Source organism: Neodiprion fabricii, chromosome 2, assembly GCF_021155785.1.
Source record: "Neodiprion fabricii isolate iyNeoFabr1 chromosome 2, iyNeoFabr1.1, whole genome shotgun sequence".
In the NCBI taxonomy this organism is placed as follows: Eukaryota; Metazoa; Arthropoda; class Insecta; order Hymenoptera; family Diprionidae; genus Neodiprion; species Neodiprion fabricii.
In genome coordinates, this window is record NC_060240.1 from 12,131,920 (window position 1) to 12,150,199 (window position 18,280).

The window sequence follows — 18,280 nt, forward strand, 5'->3', positions numbered from 1 at the left end:
ACGTCGGATCGCCTTTAAATACAGAGTAGCAGCATCGGATAGTTGTGTATTTATCATACGACTTGAATTATGCATCATACAAGCTTTGCGTTAGAACAAATTCCAGAATTCTATCCATGCGATATGAAAACTGAAGCTAACAAAGCGAGCATCAGATCTCCGGATTATTGGTTCTGCTCAAACTTCCAGGGTCTTTTCCTTGACCTTAAATATAGAGCTTGTGATATGTAATTTCATCTAACAGGCTTCTCTTCACTCCGGTTACAATTATTCACACAGCTAGTAATTGGATGAGTGAAATGCCGTAAGAAATTAAATCTCCTTTCGTATCTTTGCGTCAAATATTAATTTTCATCAGCGTCGAATCAAGTTTCAATAATGAGAGATTATAGATTCGATGTGAAAAGATAGATTATTTCAGAGCAATAGTGAAGTAATTACGAATGTATAAATTTAACTAGAGAAAGTACATTAGATGAAACTGCACATCAGGGGATCCATATTTAAGACGAAAGACATGGTTTTTTGTAAAATCCATGACCTTGAAGTCTGATATATAATATATATGTGAAATTTACAAAGTTACTGCCATATTCGAATTTCAGAATTATAACTACTGTCTGTTATTTGCCGAACATCGAGCTTCATTTTCTTGACTGGAGAGGAATCAGCGGTGAAAACACGGAAAAACGAATCTTGAGTACTGAATTTGACTATCAAAAATAGATAATCACATATTGGTTGGATTACTTTGCTTAGATAACGTGTAACCTAGAAAAAATAATATCGGCAAAACCGAAAGAAGAATAAATTACACAATAACGAAAATTTAACAGCAATATTGCTGAATTGATAATTATTCCAATAATAGTCAGTGTCTAAAACGGGTTCGACGCCGTTTCGACGTAAATAAAGTTCAAAGATTTAGTATTTTTCGCGGTTCATATTTTCGACACAAGTTTTCAAAATACCAACTTTGAGCCGAAACGATGCCTAAATAACGCCGAAATCGGAAAATTGAATATTTTTTACCACTATTGACGTAATGTTGGCTTGCGAAATATTGATGTCCGATTCAATTAGTCAATTACATGTCATCAATCAATGCATCCATTTGACACGAAACAACCAGTAGCTACAAATTGTCCTCTTGGAGTTTGTTCAAATAATTTCGTCTATAAATTTCAGTGGTGAAACCAAGTGCGAATTTTTTTCCTCTCGATATTCTAACAAACTTACATTGACAATATATATGACCAGCTTATTATTGTCCTGACGAAAAATCAATTTCGGCACACGAAAATGAAAGTATAATAGAGGACAAATGTATATTTGAATGCGAATAAATTCACGGGAAGATTCACACCCTTTCGAGATAATGATTAATCAATATTTTGAACGTAAACAGCGCACATTGACAGGAGCGCTGTTAACTTTGATAGCTTTATTGACTACAAGTAAGCGTGTATAATACACAGTAGGCATAATACGCATGTGTCACTGTATCAATGAATCGAGGTCAATCAACCAACTGAAACACGTACGTATAATTAGAATGACCGCTGAAAATGATTTTTCCCGAGTGAATGAGATCATGCGACGTCGTATAAAATCAATTTCAAATAACGCGCAGAGAGAATCACCACCTAAGCGTAGAACGTATTACGTCACTCTGCTGAATACGTGAAAAAAAAAAGTGTGTGTGCGGCACAGGGAAACGAAACTTGAAATGTGGGAAGAAATATCGCCCACAGTTACGCTTTAGGTTTTTCGCGAGCGTCTGGCATCGATATCAAAATGTAATAACGTCTAGTTTACGTTACTTGCACACCAGACTCTCGCTAAAAGTACACTTCGTCCGCATCGTCCGTATCCAGCATGCGCCCGTACATTACGTGTATCATATATATATGTAGAAATGCGGTGTGCGCACTGCGGTACACCAACACTCTGCTATATTACGGCACTACATTCTGTAACTGGTAATTGAAAACTGAAATAACACACACGTTGTACTGGTTAAGAAATTAAACACTTACTGCGTTCCGGTACGGCATCCACTGTTCACCTTTCGCCTGTATTCATGTTCGCAATGAATATTTATATCGAAATTACACAAGTGGAACAAAAAAAAAAAAAAACTACGTATCTGGCAACAGCGTTCTGTACAGGCAGGCAGTTATTAAAATAGCGAGCGTTTTTTCCTCGTTAGAATAACTAGTTGCACACGATTAATAATCAACTAATCACTTCAATTAGGATTTCGTTTACACGCGTAAATTCATTAAATGTATCCAAATTGAACATTTAAATTCATCTGTTGTTTGGATGGATATTATTTACGTACGTAGCGCGTTCTCCGGACGGATCATAAATACTACACGTGCGACGTTAACGACGTCAGGGGAGTGACTGACACTCTGACAGTTTGGTTATTCGGTTCAGTCGGTACGAGAGTTCGGCGCAATTCTGTTGCGATCGAGATCCACCTGGTTCCGATATTCGATCAGAACTGTTTTCCGTCCCATCCGCTCTGCCGGATTGTCGCTCGGTTATGTCTCGCTCCTAGGGAGTTCTTACCGCTCGCGATAAGGAAAACTCGACGCGTGGTGGTAATATTCGATGATGCCTTAACCTTCCGGCTAATTTATTTTCGGTCCTGAACAAAATGCAAGCTCGATTTTAATCTTTAGCTCTGCCTTCAGCCAGTCACGCACGCGAGCACTGGGATACTACCTCTATGTGTATAAACCGATAGTGTAGACGCGCTCGCCGTTCTGTTGTTATTAGAAGTCTATGGAATTTGCGAAGTCTAGCAGTTTCTTAGCTCCATGTTTTTTCTACTGGATGATATTTGAGAAATTTATGAATTTGAAAACAATTATAAAATTCCCTAATGGTTCGTTGTTCTTATCGGTTAACCATGTAAACAAATAGCTGCCTGAAATAAGATGGCATTGGTGTTTCCTGTAAAAACCTTCTACGAATCGCATTGCAAGATCATCGATTAGTCAATCTTGAGCATCCCTGTAGCCAGTGACTCTTTCGTACAAAGGGAACACTAGCGACGCCAGGCCGTACAAAAAATAAACCTGATATAAACGATTACTCTAACAAGTTTCTCAATTCACCCATTTGAATTTGTGCTCCTTGTGTAGTCTCAATGGTTTGAATGTTACTTGTCTGTTTGTGCGTATTTTAACGTGTTGTGCCTGATATTTCACAGAAAATAAGAAATTATTTGAAAGAAATGTCGCGCAGTAAGTAAGGTTAACTTTAATTAGGTACTATTTGATATTTTTATTCATAATGGGTGTGCGGTTGGTGTTTATTCCACGAAAGGAAATTAATGAACTATAATTGGTTTGATACTATAGCTTCGCAGAGCGTGCGTCGTCAACTGCAGCGACTGATTGCACGATTTAAGTTTGAAGAATTAGAATTAGCAGTACTACCCATTTTTCCTGAATTGACGTGGAACAATTTGAGGTCGTTGTTGATGAAGCATCATCAAAATTTTACAACTCGTGCATCTATTAGCATCATCGAACAAATTATAACAGTAAGTATGGATATTACAGAAATAGAATATCGAACTAATTTTTAACATTTTTACAAATATCAGTATTTCTGTGCCTTTAAAATAATAATTGATGTACATATTTTCTTATAGACTGCAAAAATTGGAAACAATGACTTAAGAGATCGACTATCAATCCTAGAAGTGATAGGTATAGTGTTGAAATTAAGTGACAAAAATATCACAAACTGTTAAGGTATCTGATGATTAATTGCCAGATTTCAATTTTTTTCACAGAGGTGAGTCGGCATTCGAATCAAAGAATTTGGACATGTCACGAATTGCGTGGCGAGACCGTGACAATGTCTGGTTTTCAATCAGACAGCGAAATTCGAGATAGAGTTGCAAAAGAATTTTTGAGAAGTGTGCAGAATATGGAAGTGCAAATTACGTCATACAATGGGATAACTTTTTTGACACTACGATCCAGCCAAAGGTCTACAAGTCGACGAGTCAAAAATGTTGAAACTTTATATTTTGCCTTTTGTAAAGGAGAAAAATATTTCTTCAGTGGGAAGAAAAATATGGGCAAAAATTATTTATTGGCTATGGCGCAAGCTTTGGGCTATACCAATACAAAGCCTAGCAAACTGTCAGGTAGAGATTTGAAATCGCTGATAAAGCTGCTTAGGGCGAAACAGCAAGGAGCGATGAACAGCAAAAATATATCTCTTCCTCCTGTCTATCCAGGGTTGCAGCCTGTAGTTCGGTAAGATCTGCTGTTCGATTCTACTTCAATTTCACGATCATTTTCATGATGAACAGACTTTCCTAGTAAAAAAATCTCAGAAATGTATTATTTTTTTGAATAGTTCTGACAAAAATTCTATACTGTTTCTGCATGCGTTTAAACTAATCTATTAATTTCGAATTTCAACAAAATCTAAAGATGTTTTGGAAACAATTTGCATTTTTTCAAACTTCTTCTTACATTGATAACCTTAAAAACTCTGAACTTTCTTCTTTCTGACTATTTCTGACCAAATCAAAATAGAGGTGTAAATCGAATCAATTCCTGGAGAAAATTCGTATTTTTTTTTTAAATCTAATCATGTATCATAAACCTGAAAAATATCTGGTCTAGAGTTGCTGCATTTTTCTTGATATTACTGCATTATTTAGAAATTTCCAAGAAACAGTTGAAATAATTTTTCTGAAATGGAATCGCAAAGTTTTAAACATATCTGTAAAAGCATACTTTCAGTAACATTAGAATTATGATGTCTGTTCAGAAATTTTATGGTAATATCAAGGCTTATCCGTAAATCTGCCGAAATTCAGTTTGCGCATGGAATTGTGATGTTTCTACAAAATTTCTAGAAATTAATAGAATGTAACAGAGATTTTTAAAAAGAGATGTGATACTGTCACATTCTGATAAATTCACATCGTGCGTCGAGTCGTAGAAATTTCTTTTATTTTATGAAAATAATTTCCCACAACTGCTCAAGCTTATTATTTACCCTTGCAGAAGCACAGGTATAGACTTTACTGAATCAAAACAAAGAGGGGAATACATAGATAAATGTTTTGGGACTGAGGCCCCGAAAACTGAGATGCTGGCTGTTAATATTGCTTCTGAAGTGTGGGACTGTCCGGAGTTAGTTCCTGAAATGGAGGGAGAATCTGGCATTTGCAAGTGAGTAAACAACATTTTAGAGTACATCACATTTTTAATTTCCAATCCCAAATCATATTGTATGGCAGCGCCATCATCCTCTATAAAACTTTTGTATGTTGAATTTTATCTTCCAAAAGTTCTGATTTGTTTATTGTTGATTTTCGAATTTGGTGAAACTATTATGCTTGTGACATAATGTATTTCAAAAGATTTAGACATATTCATAACAGAAGCTCTTTTCCAACTGCACTTTGCATATTTGGTTTGTTAAGCTTCGTCTAACATGAAAATGGAAAAAACAGTTAGTGTAAACTATTGAAAAACTAGAGGCTTAATGTGTTGCTCAAGATGAGACAGTTTGAAATTTATCCACTTGGTAGTGTATTCACTACCCTTCATTTTAAGAAGTCCCTGTTGGCCTGTAACGAGTTCAGAATAAAATTTCCCTGGAGGTAAGTATTTTAGAATATTATGTATTCAGTATGATTAATTCTAATTTATAGGTGGGAATTTCACAGCACTTATATACCAGGCATGATGAAGAAATTAGTGCAGCGTCGTGTTCTGACTATTCCATTACCAATTTATGTTCAGGACATGTTGATAATAGGGAGGAATGAAACGACTTTGCGTTCATATTGAGCATTTTAAAATCCGACGTTTGTCAATCAAGGAACAATGGAGCTCTGGAGGATACCAAGGTGACAATGGTTCTGGGGTATTAATGACGATATTTAGTAATTTCGATACTGGTTCGAAGGTTTTAATGACGACGCTAAATTGTTTAGTCAGCTCAAAATAAATTCTGCAAATAATGAGATGTATTTTGGGCTTTTATTGATCAAAATAACGATGCAAACGGTGCTAGTTATATTTATTTTAAGAAGCTGCTATCATTTTTTGAAATTTTACAAAAATGATCCTACGACAGCGATATAAAATAGATCCATCAAAATGAAACTAGTACCTGAAATTCACTAAAATCGGTTAAAATTGATTTCTTTTACATCGTGAAATGCGGGGGTGTCACCTATGTTGACTATTATCCAGTCCTACATATAACTGATAGAAAAAAGCTGTAGTCAACGCAATTTTACCGGATAGTAGGCAAGACATTTGACACGCCTACATTTCGCGAATCAAAATAAGCATTTTTTTATCGATTTCAGTGATGCTTTCGCTGCTAGCTCGAATCTATTTTTCATAAATAATCGGATTAATCTATTTCGTATCGCCTTTTCGCGGTAGTCCACAAAATTTCGCAAAACTAGCTGTCAGTCAATAAAGACTGACTATAGCATTTTCTTAACTAGAGATTACTGATATTTATTGTAATTTAACGACTATCATATGGATTTTTAATATAATAAAATGTTGACAATGACACAGGAATTTTGCTGTAATCACCTTTTGCAAAATAGCTTAGATATAAGGAAAACGATCGACACAGGCTGTTTAGCTCTATCTGCAGTTCGAAAAAGGGGTTTGCCCCACTTTACAGCTAAGATACCTCCAAGCACGGACCCTCCAAGTCAACGATTAGAGTGAGACAAATGCCTGCAGCGCTCGTTCTCTCTGTCTTCTCACGGCTCCAGCTCGGAGCACAGTGCGCGCAGTCACAGTCTCTCTCTATAAGTCTATGACATACCCTAGAGTTACCTATGAAGAGCTGTATGAAGCACATCCTAGAGCACGGTCGTAAGACGCAACCTCTAAATTTTCATAAAATTTTGTTCCAATTCATTTGAATCGATAATACGGTCAGACAGAGATGATAGACCTGTATCTATCTCCTTCCCAACAACCTTACTCTACCGCCCCGCCTCTAGCGATGAATATTTCTTAGGCGTTCAGCCCCCACCACTAGAGTTTCCAGCCTATATGTAACTGTATGTAAGACCATGTCCTAGAGCGACAGGAAGTAAACCAATACCACGTGACAATAATTTAGCCAGAAAATCGTACATTTATGGCATCACTTACATTTTTTATTCCATGGTACTAATCCATGCTCCATGTAGCACTACCGCGATTTCGCGCCTTATATACTTATTAATGTAATCTAAATCAAACATTTTTAACGTTATCGATATGTCTGGAATTTTGTTGAAAAATAGCCTTAAGAAATTATTCGGTCACGACGATTTTAAAAGTGACACCCAAAAACGTGCAACTCTTGCTGTTTACCAAAGTACGTATTATGATCATCCAAATACGTTTTCAACGTCGGTGAAAATTTCTATACAATGTTTACATTATTGTCACTTGAGTTTGAAAATTTTTTCTGTTGCACTTTTACCACCTCATGTCTATTAATTCACGTTAATTTGGCCAACAATGTCATAAATTTGATCTTATTGACACTATGGGTTGAATTGAAACATCACTTGGATAATATGTCAAACCAGACATCAGTTTTCAATGAAAATGCGTGCACAAAGAATGTTTCGAGGACTTTTTCTTGAAACCATGAAATTTGATGGCCAATGTAACTGGCGTGTCAATATTCACAGCGATTGATGCTTCATTTGTCTTTGTCAAGACAAGATTTGCGAATAATGTCTGTGATTAAACAAAAACTAAAAATTTACGGATTATTGTGAAACCAAGAATTATGATAACGTTGAAGTTGAACAAACTGGAAAATTCTGTGACTTATGGATGTTTGCAACAAATGAATTTCATTGAATTATAATTTTATTTCCTATGTATTCAGTTTTAGAGTTTTCCATTTAAATTTTTAAAAATAATTAATTTTCAATAAGGAAACTTAAAACCTGGAAGTTTGAAAAAATTTTGATAAATTTTCATCTCCAACAATTGTACAAAAATCGTGTGATTAACAATCGTGAAAAAAGTTTAAGTTCATAATCATGAAACGAATTTCATATCTTGGTTGATAAATTTCATGGTTATTTGCTAAATTTTTGGGCATTTCGTTATTGTCAATCGCTTCTTACTCTAAAATCCATAGAGAAAATCACATGATTCTTGATCTGTAATGTGATGATATTCGTAATATTTTTAATCGATAATTGCAGCCGTGCTACACATGATATTTTGAGTTTGAATCGGTCCTACCATTTTAATCGAAAGTTTGGAAAAAAGATATAACCATTCAAAAAATCTCTAGCAATGTTAGTAAACATGAATGAAATGATACCCCTACAGTATGACAAATGAATCTGAGGCAACTCACATTAACCAACTTCAGAAATCAATAAATAAATTTCAGGAAACCTTTTATAATTAGAAAATTCAAAATGATACACCTCTGCAAATGTTTTTTATACGATTCAAATGTTTTGGGCTCATTTTAGAAGCTAAAAAATCTTACATTACAGCTTGATTATAACGCACAAATTTCATTGTTGATGAACATCTGTTATATCGTTTCAAAGTCTATATCCATTACGGGAATAAATATTGCTGAAAAAAAATTTCAGCTGATCTTTGAAGATCTCTACGGTAACTAAATAAACTGAAAGATAAAAATTCGGAAATTTATCCTGTATCCCTTGTGGTCGTCACGCTTCGTTTTTTTTCTATTCTCGTTTGTTGCGTTTTATCATGGAATTGTTGATTTCATGCAAATCGTAAATCTTCAATCGCGTCAACAAACAGAAATCTAAACTGTTTTTATTTTAGGGAAGAAAGATGTGTACATCTGTATGCCGACAGGGTCAGGAAAGTCATTGTGCTTTCAACTGCCAGCAGTCCTCCAGGAGAATAAAGTTGCACTAATCTTTTCTCCATTGATAGCTTTGATAAAGGTGAATATTATTATCACCTCTAACTTTGCAACATCACAGATATTTCAAATACTCCTACATACTGATCAAATGCTTCATTCATGATTTTTATTTTTTTTCTTGCAATACAGAATCAAGTCGACATTTTACAGTCTTTGAAAATCAATGCTAAATGTCTCAATTCCAAGACGCCTCTGGAAGAAAAAGCTGCAATATTGAAAGATTTGCAGTCAAAAAAACCTAAAATCAAGATGTTGTACATCACACCGGAAATGGGTGCTACACGCACATTTGAGGTACTTTTATTTGTATTTCAATTGCAACGGATATAATTTGAGAAGAGTTCTACTGCATTGTGATTACATTTTTCATCGTTAAGCTTATTCATCTTCTTGAAAATCAAATCTTCATAATCTTTGGTGCATCGAAATGGAATGTATTATTACCTCAATTTTTTTACAGCAAATTGCTCGTTTTCTAAAATTAAATTGGAAAACATATGAGATTTATGCGACTTTTTCGTTTTCTTTGTTTGTGATTGCCAAATACATTGCATATTTAAATTTATTTTAATGTTCGAAAATGGTAATTTTTTTTATAATCGTTCAAGTTCCATGTATATGTAGAATATTGGCTTTAAACTTTGAAAAAGTTTTTAAACGAACTTGAAGAACGATTTTTATTAAAAACTGTTTTATATCAAACATTGATTTATATTTTGTTCATCAATATCATCTTCATCATGTTATACAAATTCTTGGGCTAAAATATATTGCATAAAAAATATCCATTCTACTTGTATTTTTCTTTTTGTTTCGTTTGTAATAGAATCTTCTTACAGAATGTGGTAATGGAATTACAAAACTCTAAAGTAATTTCATACATCGTGATCGACGAAGCTCACTGCTTGAGTCAGTGGGGTCACGATTTTCGACCCGCTTATAGGCAATTGGGACGATACAGAGAAATATGTTCCAATATTCCCATGATAGCTCTAACAGCAACGGCTGACAAAGAGGTAACGATGTGCAAGTGATTTACTTCTTGTACTCAAGATTAAAAAAGTATGAAACTTGACGTACATTAAATTCCATTGTTATTATAAATTATTCCAGGTTGTTGAAGACATATTTAGAACGTTAAAAATGAAGGATCCACTCAATTTTACACTTCCGGTATTTCGCCAAAATCTTTATTACGACGTCTGGTTCATTGAGCCCTTGGCTAATCCATATGTGCATTTGAAAAACTTCATAATAGATGCATTAGGGCCGTTGAATGAGTCTGTTCCAAAAGTATGCCAGAGTTTCGAATTTTATTATCACGGACAAAGTAAATCGATTTTCTTTGAACATGCTGATATTAATTATTTCAGGAAAAGAGAAACTGCGGCATAATTTATTGCCGTAAGAAAGATGACACTGAACTTTTGGCTGAGAAATTAAGTTCAATGGGCATCACAACTTTGGCTTATCATGCAGGTACTGACTAGTAAAATATATCCGATCAAATGCAAGTTGGTTGTGCTCTCTTCTAACCTTGTGAAAAACTGTGATTTTATGGCGATATAAATTTCCAGGATTAACAACTAAAGTCCGTAATGCAACTCAGAATAGGTGGACTGTTGGAGAAGTGCCAGTTATCGCAGCAACTTGCAGTTTTGGAATGGGAGTCGACAAGGGATCTGTCAGGTTGAATTTTTGAATTACACAACGATTTTCAAGAGATCGAAAAGTTACTATCCAAATACAGCCCTACAAGTAGCTTTAAGGATGAATGGGCCGTAATGACTCAATCAAAAGTAACGAAAAACAAACAGGCGTTAAGAAAATCTTCAGCAGTGTTACTTGAGCTCATTATGGTGAACATGAGTGAAACTACATCATTTCCATGTAATAGAAATGAATCTGAGGAAATTCAATCATTGCAACCTAAGATATTAACAATTTGAGGAAAGATTTTATAATTAGAATGTTCCAAATGATAAAACTTTGATGTTTTTGTTCAGATTTTAATGTTTTTGGGTTCATATGTTGTAACTATACTATAATGCATGATTTCTTGAATGTTTTCCAGACAATTTTTGGGGATCTGGCCACTCTGCACAATGATCCCAAAAGCATTAAAATCTGTTAAAAAATAGCAACGTTTAATAATTTTGAATGTTTTAATTATAAAAGTTTTTATCAAAATGGTGATATGTTAGTTATGTGTTATTCGAATTTCCTTATATTCAGTTCTATTACATACTAGAGATGTTGTTTTGTTAAACTTCACTATTATTGGTGCAAATGACATTTTTGGAGATTGTTCTACATGGCACGGCCCATTTATGCATGAGACATTATGTCTACTAACTTTTTAAGTGGTATAAAATTGCAACTAACAGGTTCGTTGTGCATTGGACGGTTCCTCAAACAGTTGGCAGCTATTATCAGGAGTCCGGAAGGGCGGGAAGAGACGGAAAACCGGCGTTCTGTCGGGTTTATTTCAGTAAAGTTGAAAATGGTGTGATCAGCTTCATCCTACGTAATGCCAAGGACGAAAATACTCAATTAGCAGTTTCTAAGTGGAAGAGCTTTGAAAAAATGGTTTCTTACTGCACGGAGGCAAAGTAAGAACTCTCTCTACTTGAATACATTTTTTATTGCAATCAACGCAATGAGAGTTGTGACGGTAAACTTATTTTTAAGATGTCGTCATGCTGTGTTTTCAAAACATTTTGGTGACAAGCCACCAGCTTGTGTAAGCCAATGTGATTGCTGTGAAAATCGAAAGATAGTGGAGCAACGTATTGATCAGTTCGTAAACTGCAGTTCCAATGTTCGAAAGCCAATGACAAATCAGGCCAACGATGGTTTCGGTCTTGCTAAGTACGACACCTTGTAAGTGGCGCATTGTTGATTTTACTAAATTATATTATTTCATAATACTTTATTGTCAAGCATTAGAGCAAATAGCCAGTGCGAGTTTCTAAGCAAGAATTCAATGAAGCGAGTATTTAAACATTGAGAGAGTCTTTCAATACCATTTTCAGCTTTCTAAGATCGTGGTTTTAATAATAAATATAATATAAAGATGAATTAAAAGGGGAGAAGAGATTGTATAGATAAAATGTAGCAAGAGATATTTTACGATTATGAACATACTGCTATCGAAATATAATCTCTGTTTTCCCAAAAAGTATTAGGAGTTTTGCTTTTTTCGAAATATCTTGATAAGCACAGTTTGCAAAGAAATCCGCGATAATTATGAAGTGATAATATTTTCTACAGCCAGGCAGATACTGATTCCGATGGTGATGGAACATCCAGCGAAGCAATCACGGCGCAAGAGAAACGTGAAGCTAGAGAATTGATTCAGCAACAATTTGCCTTGCGTAGAGGGAAACAAAAATCTGTTACGGTAAAGCTATAATGATCCTGTTAATGGGTTAAATTACCTTTGTAGTGGTTGTGATTATGAGAAAATTTTACTTGAAGATAATACTTACACTTCAAATTTTTTCTTGAAAATACTTCAAGTAAAATTCTTCTAATATCAATGCTTATTTGTGAGTAATTATGAATAATGAATTTTGATCTCATAAAGGCGAAAAAACAGAGCACTTTGACTTTGTTAAAATCAAATGTCCAATCCGCTGATGCGACTGCTGTTAAAGTGAAGGGCTTAACAATTGAGGTAAGCTTTTAAACCATTAAAACAACTCTGGAGAAAAAATTTTCAGAAATGCCAATTTCAAGGAAAAAGTTATATTCTCTTAGAAATTCATTTCGTATCCCAAATCTGAAAAACATTTGTACTTCTGAGAAAAATTAGATATTTTTAGAAAAAAGTTGAAATCAATTTTTCAGAAATACTGCTGAAAAAATCTCTATTTATTTGTAAAAGAATGTTTCCAATGAAGGTAAAATTATGAAAAACTGTCACAGATTTTCAATAAGTCTTTCCACAAATCTCTTGAAACTGATTTTCTGCATACAAATTTAGATACATCTACAAGTTTCTAAACATGCTTCCAATTTATGAAGTATTTACCAGAAAAAATTAGTAACGGTTAAAAAATGATATTGTATTTGTAGAAATTTCTGCAAGTTTTTGAAATTAATTTTTACCACTACAAGTTTCCCTTAATTTTTTGAGAAGAGTAAAATTGTGGAAACAAGTTTCAAAAGATCACACATATGCTTCTTGCAGTTGCGGGAACATTTTTACAAGTTATTGACAGAAGAATTGATGAAAAATTGGAAACTTTTTAAAAATCACCAAGCGTTGATTTCGCTCAGCGAAAACGATATTAATTCCTTGGCGAAAAATCTTGAATATTCAATTTTTTGCCGCACGACCGCCGTCAATGTCTACAAAGTTAACATTGCAAAATTGGTAAGTGTTCTGTAAAGTTTAACGCTTTTATTTCACTTGCAAATTATCAGACTGGAGTAAAGTTTTATTATTTCATCGTACTGACTTCAAAGTCACGAAACACTACTTATCGGTCTCTTTCTTCGTTTGTGAATTTAGGTTTGTTCATTGACAACGTCAAACCGTGCACAGGTACTTGACGCTAATTTGGAACACTATGAGCCAAATGCAACTAACATTTTAGCCTACCAAGTATCGAATAAACCAAAACTAGGCAAACAAGAAGCTTTGCGTTCCTCCAATGGCTTTGTACTTGCAAAAGACCTTTACAATAATTCCAAACAACTGGACAACAAGAACAAGTCTAACAAAAATCCGAGTATATCTGATTTTATGATCAAATTGAGTGATGCAAAAGTGGATGAGTCGAAAATCAAACACGAAAACGAATCTAAAACTCCTTCGGAGATTACCAAAAATTTGAAAACTCATCACTCCAGTGAAACGAGTGACAAGGATGTTAGCAAAAAGCGAAAATCTGATGCAATATCAATAATTGACTTGGCGTCTAACAGTTCAAAGAAAATGAAATTGGAAACTAATGAAATAGTCGAAGAAAACGTACATTTATCCAAAAATCAAACAGATGAGCTCGACGTGCTTGATGTTGATTGTAGAAAACCGTTAAATGATCAAAAAATGGATAGGCATGACTGTAAAAGTAATTTCAGGAATTTTGACGGCAAAGTAAAAGACAGCAGTTCATCATCCAATAGTGTTTCTGTATCTAAGGATAGTGTTGTACAAAAATTGGAAAACAAGGCAAGGTTTTCAGGGCCAAATGCAGTAAGCAAAAGCACGTCGGTATCGACAGAAAAAGTATCGGACATCGATGTGCCTGAAAGACGGAAATCCCACAGAAAATCAACAGCGATTCATAAGCATTCAGTGGATAAATGCAGAGGAGAGAGTCATGCTAAAAACTGCGAAGATCTACTTTCATCGATCAAAAGCGCACTGAACCCTTATTACAAAGATCAGTTCATCCGGGACAGAGAAACCTTCAAAACAATTGCGAAAATTATTCATACGAATTTGAAAAGTTATCGCACTTATGGTAAGTTTACATTATTAGAGTGGATTGGATTACAAATATATTTATTCGTCTCTGAAACCTTGAGAAACTGAAATATGCAGTGAATATTTTCGAAGTGGTCAGAGAATATCAGTGAAATTTCACGGTAATTCAGAAAACGTCAGAAAATCATTAAAATACAGATAAAAAATGTGAAGCTGAAACTAGCAGCCCGATCTAGCAGCCAAACGTATTTAACCTTTGGGAAGTAGAAAAATGCAATGAGGGTTCAAGGTGCTTCACAAAATTTTGATTTCTGGACTTCACTATCTTGTTCTAACGAGTAGTAGAAAGTTTGGCTGCTAATTCTGGTTGCTAATTTCAGCCTCGTAAAAAAATAACAATCACAGGAAAATTAAATATTATCTGAACAGAGAAATTGTAAAATGAACAGACAAAATTTGGGTGTTTCGGATAAAATCATGATTGTTATGAAAAACTGACGTTGATTTTATTCTGAATTTTTGTTTGATTGATAACATACCTCCAGAAAAATCTGCCAGTATTTTCAGAATCATCAGAGAGATCAGAGAATTTCAATAAAATTTCAGAATAATTCAAGAGATTTGAGACAATCGTTAGACAATAGACAGAAAAAACAAAAGAAAACATTCTCAGCGAAATTAAATTCAATATTCGAGGCGTAATCTATAGAATTGTAAATTGTAAAGAAACAAAATCTAATCTTATCTAACGATTTTAGAGAAAATGATAATTTTTCCGGAAAACCCTAAACTTAATTTCACACTGAGTTTAAAATATTTTAATCAGTCTGTGGAGTGAAGCTTTTCTCAAGAATCAATGACTCATCTCTAGGTTTATTGTCGCATGAAATTCTTGATCTGCTTTAATTTTGTTCATAAGAAGTAGAAGAACTGAGAAAGCTGATTACCGGGTAAAATGCATTGGTGTACTGAATCGCATTATTGTTTTTCAGATCGACGAGAGATTAATGCGATTGTGTTGGAGTACATAAGAAAACTCAGTCGAAAATAGCGTCTGCGTTTATCAGTATTCCAAAATTTTATATACATAGACGAGTTTTGAAAGTTGATCAGAGGTGAGTTGATCAGAGATGAATTGCCCGAGTCGAGTTCCTATCAAGAAATACATAAATTTCCGTTTATTTTCAACCTAGTACTGTGATATATGTAATTGTTTTTCTGTAGGTAAAATAATAAATTATTATTTAAAACAATATGCAAAATTGTACATTTTCGTCTGGTTGAAACAGTGCACTGTTTATTCAATTTACAAAGAAATAAATAATCATTCAATTATACTATGGAATTAATAACTTCAAGGGATTGTATCAAACCCTCCGCGAACAATGGAATGCCTGATATCATCATGATCATGATCCATATCATCATCAACAAACACAAGTTAATAATTTACGTACACAATAATCGAAAAATTAAGTCGTAGACGTACAAACGTAATTCCATCTTTTCTCTTATTGCAATAGTAATATTAATAAAAGTAATATTAATAATATATAAAATGGCACTAAATTATAGTACATACGTATACAGTACACGCGGGTTATATTACACTACTCAGGGGTGTAAGGGTATTGATTGTGATATACAGCGAGTCCTCCATTCTGCGGTAGGCATTCACCGAAGCCCCGTGTAGCTATTTTGATAGTGGAGATAGAGAAGGACACAGCCACGGACACAGCGCGCACGAGAAAGAGAGGGAAACATTAGTTGGCAGGTAGTGGGGCAAGGAATCGCGAGAGGAGAGTTGAGGAGTGTGGTATAAGCCGCGCGTACTGTGATTGAATTAAGTTGAATTAAATTATTCTATTCAAGTAGTGTATAGTAATTGAAGAAGAGAATTAGAAAAGGCTGTCAGTGCCATTTAAAAATAAAAAATAAAAAAATAACCAAATAATCAACTAATAAATAACTGTGCAGCGGAGCAAGGTGTTTTTCTTCGTACTTGTTTAATTTCTGGTTGCAGGCACTTACAACCTTTTGTAATTCGTCTCTTCAATTATTTACCATTTTCATCGGCCTAATCGCGGCCTCAGTCCACAAAAATCATCCTCGTATCACAAAATATACAGTTTACGCCAGCTTCAATGCTAAAAACACGGATATCTAGACTCGACCAACATACTCTGATTCCTTTTTACATCATCATCAACATCATCATGATCATACACAATGGCAATTTTTTCATAATAAATAATCTATTTGTTTGTACGTAATATATGTAATTATTGTTTTAGTTTTCTCTTCCATTTTTTGCTTACTTGTTTCTTTCCTTTCAATTACTAAACACATTTCTAATTCTTAAAAAACTAAGGAAACCAGTAAGACTATAAAGTAATTTGAATACACTGCATAATAGACTCTGTTCTCAAATCTAATGTCATCAACGATTTTTAATATACTCTTAAATTTTATATCTTTTTACAGAACCAGAATAAATGGAGAATTCTATGCAATTTCACCTGGCGTCGAACAGTCACTGCTTTCAATTTTGTTGTAACTTCAATATATCGTAGTAATCTCGAATACAATCACCCGTATTTTTTTGTTTCTCGAGGTCACTTGCCGTCCCGAAGTTAGAAAACGTAATTTCAAATTTTTGGGTCACATTTAAAAATTTGAAAAACTACCAAAAATCGTACCCAAAATTACATTAATTTCAAGACCTTGAAGAAAGTTGTATCTTGATTAGCTTGGAAGTTCCGAATTATTTGCTATAGTTGTGAGTCACTTTATTGTTGTAGATTTTAGAGAAGGCTCTATGAAACTACAAAGATTTGAAGAAATGGAAAAACCACTTTGGTAGAGTTCTAAAATCTTACCAATTTTCTCTAGAATCTTAGAAAATTTTTCTTCAGAATTTTCACAATTTCCAAGCCGATGAAAAGTGCGAGTTTCTGCAAGGTCTCACAATTTTTGTGATGTTGCGGAAAATTTTCTGTAACTTTTTTCAGATTTTGAAAAGTGGCCTAAAAGCTCGAAATTCAATGGATTCCATGTTTGGAATGTAATCCGCATTCGAGAGTACTACGCATATACTAAAGTTGAAATATAATTGGAAATGGTGACCGTCCCACGCTAAGTCAAAATGCATGAAATTTGATATATAAGTTTAATCAACCACTATATCGAAGCTCAAAATACTTGACAACAAGCTTTTAACTGACAAATTTTTTTTCTGTCATAAAGATATGCTACTTAAATGTATAGTACGAATTATATTAACCTCTTCCCGGCCGAATTTTTCACGTGTCCGTTCCAAATATGTAACGATGGCCGAGAAGAGGTTAATTTTGCGTAAAATGATATACATTATCATGGCCTCGGAGTAATTTTTGCCTTGCTTGGATTTTTTTGCAAGAATTTGAAGCTACTTTAATAAGTACGAAATAATAGGAGGTACGCGTAATATTATCAATTATTAAAATGATTAATTTTTTAGGCCATTAGTACGCTGATTTTCTCCATAAATAAATTAATCTATTTAAAACTAAATTCCTTATTATACATTTAATTACATAATTATAAGTGTAGCTGATTTTTTTACGTGGCTTAGATCTTCTTGAGCATTGGTAAATGCAATACTTCCGGAACCTCGATGTCTTCGAGGCGGATGTTCGATGGATTGAACGGGAAGGTCACAGCATACGTGAAATTCAGATCCTTTAAAAGCTGAAAACGAAAAAAGAATAAATTTACTACGTTATCGGATTGTCGATTTACACATACCTGTTACAAAATACCTGACGTTATTTTTCTACCCCGATCCTGTTTTAATTCTAGATTTCTCAACATTTGCCTCGTTTACAATCGTCAGAAGTTTAATAC

General features: G+C 34.1%; 4 protein-coding genes across 11 annotated transcripts in view; 2 read left to right on the forward strand and 2 right to left on the reverse strand.

Moving 5' to 3' along the window:
• The window catches only part of LOC124176877 (oxysterol-binding protein-related protein 8), a 25,410-nt gene extending 22,983 nt beyond the window's left edge, over positions 1-2,427 (reverse strand). For 2 of the 6 annotated variants that reach the window (XM_046558692.1, XM_046558690.1), the window contains exon 1: positions 2,040-2,425. The gene's annotated coding sequence lies outside the window, so the exon portion shown is untranslated. Of the gene's footprint in view, positions 1-2,039 lie in introns of all 6 variants that reach the window. The other 4 variants (XM_046558694.1, XM_046558693.1, XM_046558691.1 and 1 more) reach the window with 3 other exon arrangements.
• Positions 1-6,188, forward strand: part of LOC124176879 — a 12,841-nt gene extending 6,653 nt beyond the window's left edge. The window contains exons 1-6 of one of the 2 annotated variants that reach the window (XM_046558700.1): positions 3,075-3,260; positions 3,378-3,562; positions 3,674-3,731; positions 3,818-4,289; positions 5,052-5,219; positions 5,705-6,188. In XM_046558700.1, the coding sequence (XP_046414656.1) occupies positions 3,251-3,260; positions 3,378-3,562; positions 3,674-3,731; positions 3,818-4,289; positions 5,052-5,219; positions 5,705-5,843 (1,032 nt within the window). In that variant the 5' untranslated portion in view covers positions 3,075-3,250 and the 3' untranslated portion in view covers positions 5,844-6,188. Of the gene's footprint in view, positions 1-3,074; positions 3,261-3,377; positions 3,563-3,673; positions 3,732-3,817; positions 4,290-5,051; positions 5,220-5,704 lie in introns of those variants that run through there. The other variant, XM_046558701.1, reaches the window with a different exon arrangement.
• Positions 6,189-7,089: 901 nt separating this feature from the next.
• Positions 7,090-16,317, forward strand: LOC124174957 (ATP-dependent DNA helicase Q5). Its single transcript, XM_046554657.1, has 14 exons — positions 7,090-7,392; positions 8,850-8,974; positions 9,085-9,249; positions 9,795-9,971; positions 10,069-10,248; positions 10,329-10,434; positions 10,533-10,644; positions 11,343-11,567; positions 11,647-11,838; positions 12,229-12,358; positions 12,545-12,634; positions 13,151-13,336; positions 13,475-14,432; positions 15,388-16,317. Exons 1-14 carry the CDS (start codon positions 7,293-7,295, stop codon positions 15,444-15,446), a joined length of 2,805 nt encoding a protein of 934 aa, XP_046410613.1. The 5' UTR covers positions 7,090-7,292; the 3' UTR covers positions 15,447-16,317.
• The window catches only part of LOC124174956 (unconventional myosin-Va), a 28,704-nt gene continuing 26,084 nt past the window's right edge, over positions 15,661-18,280 (reverse strand). For both annotated transcript variants that reach the window (XM_046554655.1, XM_046554656.1), the window contains one exon: positions 15,661-18,124. In XM_046554655.1, coding sequence (XP_046410611.1) covers positions 18,005-18,124 — 120 coding nt within the window. In that variant the 3' untranslated portion in view covers positions 15,661-18,004. The remainder of the gene's footprint in view (positions 18,125-18,280) is intronic.

Excerpts from the sequence above, each read along its gene's own strand:
- LOC124174957 (XM_046554657.1), top strand. The coding sequence starts at position 7,293 with ATGTCTGGAATTTTGTTGAAAAATAGCCTTAAGAAATTATTCGGTCAC. Across the intron at positions 12,635-13,150 it reads TGAAGGGCTTAACAATTGAG|TTGCGGGAACATTTTTACAA; the intron begins GTAAGCTTTTAA and ends TGCTTCTTGCAG. Across the intron at positions 13,337-13,474 it reads AAGTTAACATTGCAAAATTG|GTTTGTTCATTGACAACGTC; the intron begins GTAAGTGTTCTG and ends TTGTGAATTTAG.